Source organism: Oratosquilla oratoria, chromosome 8 (genome assembly GCF_046742065.1).
Source record: "Oratosquilla oratoria isolate Oo_2021 chromosome 8, ASM4674206v1, whole genome shotgun sequence".
NCBI classification, from domain to species: Eukaryota; Metazoa; Arthropoda; class Malacostraca; order Stomatopoda; family Squillidae; genus Oratosquilla; species Oratosquilla oratoria.
The window spans coordinates 3696393-3709107 of NC_134784.1; the positions used below are offsets into that span (position 1 = coordinate 3696393).

At 45.6% G+C, this 12715-nt stretch overlaps 1 protein-coding gene across 5 annotated transcripts in view; it reads right to left on the minus strand.

Annotated features, from left to right (window-relative positions):
• Positions 1 to 206: 206 nt before the first annotated feature.
• The window catches only part of LOC143027552 (uncharacterized), a 182300-nt gene continuing 169791 nt past the window's right edge, over positions 207 to 12715 (minus strand). For all 5 annotated transcript variants that reach the window (XM_076188854.1, XM_076188857.1, XM_076188856.1 and 2 more), the window contains one exon: positions 207 to 5306. In XM_076188854.1, coding sequence (XP_076044969.1) covers positions 4866 to 5306 — 441 coding nt within the window. In that variant the 3' untranslated portion in view covers positions 207 to 4865. The remainder of the gene's footprint in view (positions 5307 to 12715) is intronic.

Here is a 12715-nt window from a genome sequence, read left to right on the forward strand (position 1 = left end):
AATAAAATATACCGAAATAATATAAAAACTGTTTGAGAACGACTGACACAGAAAGAAAAAATAGATAAAAAAAAAAAAAAACAATTTACCACTCTCAGCTCGATAAGCAAAGGCAGGACAAAAGTTATGTATTCTACAGATAAATCTACGAGAAAAAATCACACTACAATACTATGCAAACAATACAGAAACGGAACAGTCTTTAAAAAAAAAAAAAAAAATCCAGAAATAATCCTACAAGAAAAAGCAAGACAACTTTGCGTTACCACAAGACAAAGGAAAAAAAAAGGGTTCATGCATCTTAGAAGAAAAAATATATATATACAAGAAATAAAAAGAAGAAAAGTGCATATAAAACACAGCGCGTTATCCCGTACATTCTTAGTTAACTAAATGACAAAGCTACAAGGTTACCGCCCTCCCCTTAACTAACTTACAGCAACAGACGAATGTTATCTTCTCGGTTAAGTCTGGTGATTTGTGTACCATTGACAAAGTGAGATACTGCTACACGCCCACATAAGCCGTCAGAGGTTCGAACTAGCAACTCTAAACTCGTAATCGCCTCAATAGTTACTTAACTATGTAGTTGCTGCCAAGTACTGCCTTTGACTAGGTGTGTAGCAGATTCACATGTCAGAATTGTACGCCTACCGGAACGTAATGCCATCCTTGGTATTAACAGGGATATCAAGCATCATAAAAAAAAATCATCAAATAAGTTATGTCACAGTTTTTCAAAACGCCTCGGTGAAATAAACACGTTTTTCCATTCTCGTGACCGAAACATTCTGGAAACGAAGACTTCACTTCTGTTGGGCGCCGACAACGCAAAACCACAAGACAAAACCGGGAAGAACATTTTAGTCAGTCACAGAGCAATTGACAACTAAAGTTCACTTCACTTCACCCTGGAGCAAAGGTCTCATAGACATCTGGACCCAGTCACATATCGCCTTAAATTGTCTGTAAAAACCTACTGGTACACAGGTTGACTAATCCTGGAGCAAATGTCTCAGACATTTGGCCCCAAAACCACTTGGACCTAGTCACATATCGCCTCAAATCGTCTGTGAAACCCTACTGGTACACAGTTTGACCCGTCCTGGACCAAAAGTCTCAGACATTTGGACCCAAAAACATTAAGAACCGGTGACATCTTGCCTTCATTTGTCTATGACACCCTACTGGTGCACAGTTTGACTCGCCCAGGACCAAAAGTCTCAGACATTTGGACCCAATCACATCTTGCCTAAAACCGTCTACAAGACCTTTCTGGTACGCAGGTTGCTTTGGCGAAAGTACTTCATTAGTTGTCTAAATACTAGAGTAGCTTCCCCTAAAAGGACTCATCCCCTTACAAGGAACGCCCCCCTAGTACACCCTACTAGTACACCCTACCAAGTCCCTTTACGAAGGAAATAAAAAAAAATATATATATACATTACACATGACTCAGTTCTCTGGTAGGAAACTGAAAAAAACTCATTAAATAATATAGTCTCGATTTCTATAACATGACAAAATATCATCTATAATTGTTTAACGTTTTCTAAGAAAATATATAATTTATGACTTGAAATTCTCACAGAATTTTTTTGATAAAAGACAAACACTGTTGGCAGCTTATTCTAGATTGTAAATTCTCTAACCAATCTATTTCAGTTCCTAGAGGTTGCAGTCCAACGATCTCAACTCCCCCCACCTGGGGAAGAAGACTATATCTAGGTCTTGTGTTGGAGTAATGGGGAGTGGTGAGGGGGAAGTAGAGAGGGAGTGGGAGAGGGAGGGGGTAGAAAGGAAGAGGTGCGAGCTATCTTTATTTACTATTATTATTTTTATATATATATATATATATCTAATTTTTACACCATATCTGCGAATGGTTTAGATGTAAACATGAGAATATAAGTCCTAAATACATCCGAGTTTTCTTTATTACGAGTAAAACATTGATGTTTGTGTGTGTGTGTGTGTGTGTTCACCTTGGTCTTTGGATCACGTGTTGGACTCGTGATCGACAGCTATTTCCCTCCCGGAAGAGAGCTCAGAGCTCGTATGACCGATCTATGGGTAATGCTATGACCTTACACACACACACACACACACACAACTCCCCGCCCACGAGAGTCGGAGTAACGACCCGAAGCGCAGCGATACCGAAATAATTTCGGCCTTGGGCAGGATTCGAACCAGGTACTGCCGCACCTCCGTACTGGCAGTCCAGTACTCTATCAACCGCGCCACCGAGTCGTGTGTGTGTGTGTATGTGTGTGTGCACGTGCGTGTTAGAAAACTCGCATTGTAACAACACCAATGTTCGTTCTTTTGTTAAACCACAAACTATTCCAATATTCCTCCACCTCCTCCCACATTACTCTACCTCCACCAGCCTCCAACACTATTCCTCTTCTCCCAAAACCCCAAATCACAAACTATCACGACTATCTTGTAGAACCAATCCCTTGTATATTCGTAATATGTATAACCGATGACGCCACCGATAACATCAATACTTACCCTCTTCCACTAATTTCTGACACTATATGATTTTATTCAGTCAAGGGGTTCTCCTACACTCGAGGGCTGATGACCCAAGATGTCTAGGGACAGTCTAGTCCCCCTTGTCCTTTCTTCTTCCTTTTCTGTGACATTTTGCTCTCCTAAATCCAAAATGTACTGTTGACAGCATTCCCGCGTAGACGTGGCACCGTCGCATGTGTGTAATCCTGTACAAGATACAAAGTAAACAAAATATACTGTGGCGCGTTTGTCTACAAGGATTGATGCTTTGGTCAATTACAGTCCATAACAACAACAACAGATTATACTGCGTTTTTCTTCAGCAACTTTGCATAGACGCCCCGTCCCATAAACACACACACACAAGCGACGTTGCCACGTTTACAGAAGCCAGACCAAACACGCGCGTGGACTAGGCGGGATTCTTGCCAAAATGTACCTCTTCCTTATTACGAACGCGTACATAAGCAGAGACCAAATACCGCCTATTTTATTCATTTCCTTAACCCCACTATGTATATATATATATATATATATATATATATATATATATATATATATATATATATATATATATATATATATATACCAAAAAAGCATTTCTATCTTAATCTCCCCCTTTTTTTCTCTAAACAATCTATTTCTAACCATAGTAGACTTACGAGATATAAAGAACTCTCTTTACACATATTAAAAACAACAAATAACTTCTGTATGACGTCACACGCGCTTTCCGCGCGATTGTGACGTCACGGTTTGAAAGACACAGGTTCAAACTCCTACGGATAGACGTGGATAGAGCCTCTCAACCCGATTGAAGAGAGATCAATCCTTCTATCCTGGATGAAGAGTTACTTAAAGCCACAAGATGGACATTTTATTCCTTCTTGTTATTTTTTTCCTTTTTTTCCAGATAAAGATCCTATAACAACTGATTAGTTCAAATTATATTTTTCCACAGTGATTTTTGTAACTCAAGGTCCCCAAATATATGTATATATACGTACACAAGCCACGTACAAACCTGTATACTATATATACGCATATACGCACATACACAAACATACACGCATTCCACACACAGAAGTACACATGTACACATCAACACTTCCATTTGTGTACACAAATGGAATGTAGACATGTGCACACTTAAAGTCACACTAACGTCACTGGCTTTAGTGGAACTGGAGAGACATTGAATTGGAGATCAATGGCAGGTCACTGGATACGGCAGCAGGTCGTAGAAAACGGAATGCAGTCTCTACTGTTACGTGGGTGGTCATTCATCACGTGCTCTCATTGGGTATGTCGTCACGTGATTATACGTCCCATTGGCGCAACAATACATATATACATATTGACGTTAAGTGGAGTAGGAAACACAGGAGTCTTAGTCTGAGTTTATTCCTGACTAGTTTCTTACTCCACTTACATCAACCTGTCAAAATGTCTCAACATATATATATATATATATACTACACACACACACACACACATTAAATACATTTTCTGACTTGGGAGCCCCATGGGACTGCTATGCCTCAGCATGCCAGCTCTTAGGGCAACAGGGGAAACAGACTAGTTTTCCATTTTAGTGTTTGTATTGTCTGAGCATTCAAAACTGGATTAGAATGACTGCATACCCTCTGGTCACAGATGCTTTGAGCATTTTGTGCGTGTGTATGTTATATATATATATACATATATGTATATATATTGTTGCGCCGTCGTGCATTAATTCGCATGTTTCTTGGACGGCGCCAAGCACTTCCCTCATCTTACTGGCGCCACGCTTTAATCCCGGCGTCAAGATTCCTCCTATGCTTTCCTCTTGGCGCCAGCCATCACGCCCGACTCGACTCGACTTTTCTTCCTGAGTGGTGATTGAGCCTCGGATCAGGTGATCTCTCCACCCCTTCAATTCGGTGACGCACATTACGTAGTCACGTCCCCGTTGCCGGCAGACGATTTTATTCACCCAAAGGGATTGAAGTGTGATTCAGGAAGTCTAGACCCTCTGAAGTCCAGGCTGAATAGAATCGTCTGGCGTCAGCCAGAATAAATAAAAAGGGCATAAAGTAAGTCACCGTATTGATGGGGTGGGTGGGTGCATCGCTACATTCGCGTACGCCAAAGCGATCAGCTGTTTCCTGGCCCCTTCGCTGCCGTCTGGAGATTTTATTCAGGTGAGGGAACGCCCACCAGAGTCTAGACAGCAAAAGGGACGAGAGGCTGTCGATTGGTGTACATGTACGTACCCATAAACGTATATGTGTACACAAAAAACATGTGTACATATATACGCACTCGTTCTCGTACTTGCACATGGCAATGAGGCCTTCTTACTCCTCTTTCTCGCCCTCCACCTCCTCCTCCTCCTGATGGAGGTTCCCGTTACCCTGAGGCCCTCCAGTCTCCTCCACCTCCATCACCTCCACCTCCTCTTCAGACGACCTCACGGCAGGCGTCCCTCCACTTCCGTTCTCTTCTCGTTCTCCTGAAGAAGATAGCACGGCGATCTGGAGACCATGTCCCCCTCCTTCGGTGGCGCCAGCGGCGGCGCTAGTCGCCGCTGGCAGACTCCTCAACGCCGGGAACATCGCCCCTCCTGACGAAGTTGACATCGACGTCGCCCGAGGCCGCCAGCCCGGGTAGCGGACCATGTAGGGGCGGAAGCCCACGGTGGGGACCTCCGACGTGGAGGGGCGGATGACCACAGGGGGCAGACGGGGCACGGGGGAGCTCATGGCCGGGTGGACTCTTCGTCCGTCGCCGGTGATCACCTGAACAAAGGGAAGAAGAAAAGAAACAAATGAAATAAATTAAAGAAAATATGATATATATACATACATACATATACTTACGTACGTAAATACATACACACGTAAATACACACCAGTGCATTAATCACTTGTCCCCTTTAGAAATAAACAAAATATAAAGAAATTGAAATACATAAAACCATAAATATACAACAATAATAAAACAATACTCGTGAAATATGACAAACAAGAAATAATTTATATATATATATATATATATATATATATATAATAACAACCACATTGCACTTTAATTCTAAGCCATCAACATCGGGAGACCCATGCAGAAATTGAAATGCGGTACTGCCGAGAACTCGAATTCAGCGATCACATAACAAGTGCCGTAGTAACTAACCAACTACGCTATCAAGAGAGATATAAGTTGAGCGCAACTTTTCTTATATATTTGTATGCTCGAGTTACACATACATGAAATTTTGCATTCAACCCATCTCCACTCTGATAGTACAATTGGAACCCATTCAGTGTTGTACAAATACTTTCCCGCGTTTGATACTTCCATTTGTACTATCGTAGTGGAGATGGGTTGATTTGATACATACACACACACACACACACATATATATATATATATATATATATATATATATATATATATATATATATTAGATATATATTGGTCATGTAAAAGACTATTTGTTGAATAATAAAACAATACCAGGTGTCACATTTCCTTTTATTCTGTATGTCGCCAGTCGATTTTATTCTCTGTAGCGCCTCTGTCTATCCCTTTAGAGGCTAGCTTCTATATTCATTTATCTATTGTCTATTCATATAGTGGATTTATAAGCTAAAAGTTTACACACGCGCACACACACACACACCCAATAAACCGTATATAATTATTATTATTTTTATTATTATTATTATTATATTCATTACACACATACACACACACACACATACACACACACACACATATATGAAAACACACACAAATACACACACACAAACACAAACACACGAACACACACACACCACACACATGTGAACGCACACATAAACACACGGATACGCACACACACACGAATACACACACACACACACACGCACACGGAAAAGAGCACATTTCAAGTCACAGATGACGTGCGAGAATGAAGCGAAGAAGATGCAATATATGAAACCCCCCCCTGACGCTCTCTAATTGCCCAATTAGCCCCCAAGGGGGGGCGACGCACCCAGCGGGGGGTGAGTGAAGTATAGCCCGGGTAATGACGGTTACCGGGGCACGGAGGTAATGAAGTAATTAGTAAGAAACTTCTTCACGCTACGTGACGCTAACTTCCGCTGTGGTGTGGCCGGTAACGCACCCGCCTCAGGGGTACAAAAGCCTCAGGTCGATTCCTGTAGGCTTAAGAATGACCGCCACTCGCCCTGGCTGTCCCTACGTTTGCTTGTTCGTGTACAGTTGGCTCCATTTGTACGTATTACAGTACCCAGTGTAGTTCTTCTCTGTCGTATAGTTGCGATCATTGTATGTTTACGAGGTCGTAAGACTCTGTAGGTCGTAATCTTACGATCCGGGGGTATATTACGCTGTACACAAACCTCTTGAGTGTATCAGTAAGAGTAGTACATAAGAGGGGTGGCAACTGTACGAAAGTCAGAGGGATCGAACCGGAGACTTCATTGTAACGAAAGAAAAGTTGATGATAAATGCTCCACAGCGGCACGTCAAAAATTAAATAAATAGATAAATAAAATAAATAAATAAAAATAAATAAAATAGAAATCTAAAGGAGACATATACAAAAAAAATGGCCTAGTCTAACAGCAAAGTAGCTGCAATCACCAGCTGCCGAGATGCCAGCTGGCCTAGCACCACCTGCCGAGATGCCAGCTGGCCTAGCACCACCTGCCTGGTGACTCCAGTCATCCCATTGAAAACACACAGATAACCCAACCCCCCCTCCCCCTCCCTTGTCATCACCACAATAGTGACCACCCACATCCCACGGCGCATGCGCGATCATAGAAAACGTATCGCGTTGCGAGCCAGTGACGTCATAATCATCCTGACAACACTGGTCCTGACAACACTGGTATTGACATCCCTGACAACAATGTCCTTAACACACACCCCCACGCTCCCACTTTCCACCCTCTCCCCATCAGTGGTATCGTGCTCGACCGCTTATTCAGCGACCCATGTTCGCCCCCGCACACGGGTGGAATATTGTCAGTAACCGGCACCCCAACTCTGGTGGGCAAGGGACCTCTCACATCGTTGTGGAACTGTTTCTATGTCACTGGTTAAAAGTTATAGGAAGAGGAGATCAGTCACCAGTTGTAAGCTCTCCATGTGTAAGAAATTCAGTTGAAGTTGATGTGTGAGAGAGTGAGAGTGAGGGAGAGGGAGAGATCTTGGGCTCAGCCTGGAGAACGAATGCCATCCCCTCAGGGTCCTTCTAAACTTAAGTCATTTGTACAAACATTAACAGGCTACCATAACACCAAGGGCCAAGCCAATCCTTCGAAGGACTTCCAGACATGACGCACCACTGTTAAGTACTACACCATGGAACTGTCTAGTGTAGGCCCCGTGGTCTCTTGCAGTCTCCTTCATTCTTATGTTACCACCGATGTATGTGGAGATTTCCAAAGCCTCAGTGACCTTAATGACCTCGTCAGATTGACCTAAGAAAGCATCGAAATGACAATATGTCAACCATGACCTGGTACTGGGTAATTAGAGTCTGTGCTAATTAATCCTCTTATATGCCCTCCCCTAATTACTTTGGCCAATTAAGTTCTGCCCCCTTTGTTGACTAATTACCTTATAAGGCAGGTCCAGGTTCGACCTCTCCCCCCCCAAGGGAGAGGGGGGAGGGAGGGGGGTAAACTTCTTCGGGGAGGGGAGGGGAGGGGCGGGAAGGGGGAGGGTCATTCCTCAGCTAAAGCAAATCACTTGGCGTTAGAATGAACAAGATGTATAAAGTAAGCCAGAGTTAGCCCATGTACAGCCTCGTCTATCAACCTCCACCATCATCACTACCACCACCATCACCACCAACTCCTCCACCACCACCAACCACCACCACCACCTCCACCCACTCCAACATTTCCTCCATCACCAGCTCCCCCATTCATCATCAAAACTTAACACATGATACGCCTCCCCCCCTTTTATTCCCCCCCCTACAAACCCCCTGCCCCCCGCCCCTCCACAAAGGTGGGCGTAGAGAATGGCTATGACATGGGAGAAGGGGGCGCTAGACAATGGGCGTATGGATGTGCGAGGGGGAGATAGACAATTGGGGCGGGAGAGAGGGGGGAGAGGAGGGGAGAGGGGGAAAAGGCGTGAAATCTGATGCTGATTGCCTTTTGGAATTCTGTAAGTGTTTTCTGAATGCCACTGATCCCAGCTGTGACCTTACCGGGCCTTCTTCCTGTGAAGGTCAATTCGGGACCTTACTGCCTGTCACGAACGCTTCGTCTTGTACCCCGGGGCCATAGTGGGACTTATCGTAAAGGAAAGGATAGGGAGCCTCGTCGTACTGCCAGGGCTTTACTGGAACTTACTTAAATAACCAGGACCTTACTGAATACGCTTAATATGAGCCTCGTTTTACAGCTAGGGCCTTACTGGTCCTTACAAAAAAAAAAAAAAAACTTACCGAGCAAGACTGGCATGAGCATTATCTTACACCTTGGGCCTTCCTAGACACTGCCAGCATAGATAGGACCTTACTGGATTGACAAATGGGCCTTACTACACCACTCTGAAGGCATCTTGTCACGAATCCTAGCAGTCAACCAGAAGGATTCCTAACTTTGGGACCTTACTGCCCAGGGGACCTTACTTCATATAACCTGGCTGGGACCTTACTGCATATAACCTGTCTGGGACCTTACTGCATAACCTGGCTGGGGTATTGAGTGTATATATTATATCCATCTACAACTCCTTATATGCACGTACAATCCCCAGACATTCCACCTACAACCCCTGACACTCCACCTACAACCCCTGACACTCCACCTACAACCCATGACACCTCACAACCCCTGACATTCCACCTACAACTCCCTCACACTCCACCTACAACTCCCTCACATTCCACCTACAACTCCCTCACACTCCACCTACAACCTCCTCACATTCCACCTACAACCTCCTTACACTCCACCGACAACCCCTGACACTCCACCTACAACCCATGATACCCCACCTACAACTCCATCACACCACCTACAGACCCTGACACTCCACCTACAACCTCTATTCACCTACAACCCCTAACACTCCACCTACACCTTCATACTTCACCTACAATCTCCAGACACTCCACCTACAACCTCGTCATACTCCACCTGCAACCCCCTAACGCTCCACCTACATCCCCTATCACTCCACATACAACTCATATCACCACCTACAACCTCCTCACACTCCACCTACAACTCCCTCACACTTCACTTACACCAATTATTTACAACCTCTGACATTTCACCCACAACCCCCACACTCCTACAACCCCTTCAAACTTCAACTACAATCCCTTCAAACTTCCTACAACTCCCATAAACTCCACCTACAACCCCCAAAATTCCACCTATAACCCCTCACAACCACTTACAACACTTAACACCCACTTACAACCCCTGACACTCCACCTACAGCTCCCCCACCCATCTAGGTTGTAGCTCTAGCGTGTAGACAACGCCCCGTGTTGTAACTAACCTTTACACGCCGTTCGTTGACAAGACGAAGATTCGCCTGAATACATATTAAACAACTCCCCATTGTTTCCAACAAGCACGTACGAACACGTGTGTGAACGCACGCACGCACGCACGCACGCACGCACGCACATGTATACATAGAAAAGGAAAAGAAGGAACAGGATGAGGAGGGAGAGGAGGAAGGGGAGGAGGAAGGAGAGGAAGGGGAGGAGGGAGAGGAGGAGAGGGGGACGAGAATGGGAGAGGAAGAGGGAGAAGAAGGGGAGGAGGAGGACGATAAGGGAGGAAGGGGGACGAGAAGGGAGAGGATGAGGGTGAGGAGGGGGACGAGTAGGAGGACGAGGGGAGGAAGGGGACGAGGAGGAGGGGGAGGAGGAACAGGAGGGGAACGAGGAGGAGGGGAACGAGGAGGAAGAGAAGGAGGAGAGGGACGAGGAGGAGGAGGAGGAGGGGCGAGGAGGGGAAGTAAGCGTAAGAACTCTACAAAAGAAAAGAAAATAGAAAAGAAAAGGAAAAAGAAAATAGAAAATGGGAAAAAAAGCTAAGGTCATCATCCCCTTCTGTTGTTCGTCGCATTTTCCCACCCAACCCCTCCCCCTCCCTCCCTTCCCCTCCCCCTCCCCTCCCTCCCTCCATTCCCCCTCCCCCTCCCTCCCTCCATTCCTCCACAATTCTTTGACCAACTCCGTGGGACATCCAGATCTCATTTTTAAAGTGGCGAACTCCTCTTTCTTTCTTTCTCTCTCTCTCTCTCTTTTTGTGTGTGTGTGCGTGTGTGTGTGTATGCTTATGTATGTGTATATGCGTATATGCGTGTGTGTGTGTGTGTGTGTGTGTGTGTGTGTGTGTGTGTGTGTGTGTGTGTGTGTGTGTGTGTGTGTGTGTGAATCACCATGGTCTTGGATCACGTGTTGGACTCGTGATCGACAGCTATTACCCTCCCGTAAGAGAGCTCAGATTTCATATATGACCGATCTATGGGTAATGGTGTGACCTTACACGCACACACACACACCCAACTCCCCGCCCACGAGAGTTGGAATAACGGCTCGCAGCGCAGCGATACTGAAATTACTTCAGCCCTGGGCGGGATTCGAACCAGGACTGCCGTAGTGATGGCCGGAAACTCTACTACTGCGCCATCGAGTTGTGTAATGTGTGTGTGTGTGTGTGTGTGTGTCTGTATACCCAAGTATGTATGCGCGTGTGCACGCGAATGCGTCCCCTCCACATACCTCCAAGTCACCTCCAAGACCAATTTCTATTATGTGGTTAGTGTCACCTAATTAATTAGCATGGGGGTACCGCGAACGGTGCTGACGTGTGACGTAGTTCTTTGGGACACTGAGAAATAGGCTTTGTTATCTCAACGCTTTCGTTTAACAAAGGCCTAATTTGCCTGATCTCAACTTCTTCAGATAACAAATAACTTTATATATATATATATATATATATATATATATGCAAATATACGAGATGAATAGAAAAAAGAAAAAGATAGAAAAATTATAAACAAATAATTAAATTGATATAATATGAAATAAATAAATATATAAATAAAAATATCGTTGACTCTGTGACCGAAGTCAACCATAATAGCTAAGACGGACGAAAACGGACAGAGGTAACGGGCAGAGAAGAACGGAAACGGACAGAAAAGGACGGAATTGGACAGAAAAGGACGGAAACGGACAGAAAACGCACAGAGAAGGACGCAAACTGACGGAAACGGACAAAGAAAAGGACCTCGCGTTGATGAGTTAGAGTTTGAGAGATCGAGACGTTGACAAAACGAGCAGTGGCAGCATTGTGGTAGTACTAGGTGGTGGTATGGTGGTGGTAGGTGGGTGGTATGGCGGTGGTAGGTGGGTGGTATGGCGGTGGTAGGTGGGTGGTAGTGGTGATAGGTGGGTGGTATGGTGGTAGGTGAGTGGTATGGTGGTAGGTGGGTGGTATGGTGGTGTGGTGGTAGGTGGGTGGTGTGGTGGTAGGTGGGTGGTATGGTGGTAGGTGGGTGGTATGGTGGTAGGTGGGTGGTATGGCGATGGTAGGTGGGTGGTATGGTGGTAGGTGGTGGTAGGGTGGTATGGTGGTAGGTGGAGGTAGGATGGTAGTGGTGGTAGGTGGGTGGTGATGTTGTGGTGGTAGTGGTGGTAGGAGGGTGGTAGTGGTGGTAGGTGAGTGGTAGTGGTGGTAGGTGGGTGGTATGGTGGTAGGTGGGTGGTATGGTGATAGGTGGGTGGTATGGTGGTAGGTGGGTGGTATGGTGTGGTGGTAGGTGCGTGGTATGGTGGTAGGTGGTGGTGGTAGGTGGTGGTAGGCGGTGGTGGTAGTGGTGGTAGGTAGTGGTGGTAGGTGGTGGTGGTAGGTGGTGGTGGTAGGTGGTGGTAGTAGTGGTGGTAGGTGGTGGTAGTAGTGGTGGTAGGTGGTGGTAGTAGTAGTGGTAGGTAGTGGTAGTGGTGGTAGGTGGGGAGAAGAGTGTCCTTTTTGCTCGGGAGGGGGGGGGGGGCTCCACCAAGTGCTCCCAGCCCTACCGCCCCCCAGGGGCCCCATCGTGAAAGGACCAACACAAGGAAAGGAAAACACTGTGCAGGAGGAAGAAGAAGAAGAGGAAGAGGAGGAGGGGAGGGGAGAAGGAGGAGAAGGAGGAGGAGGAGGAGGAG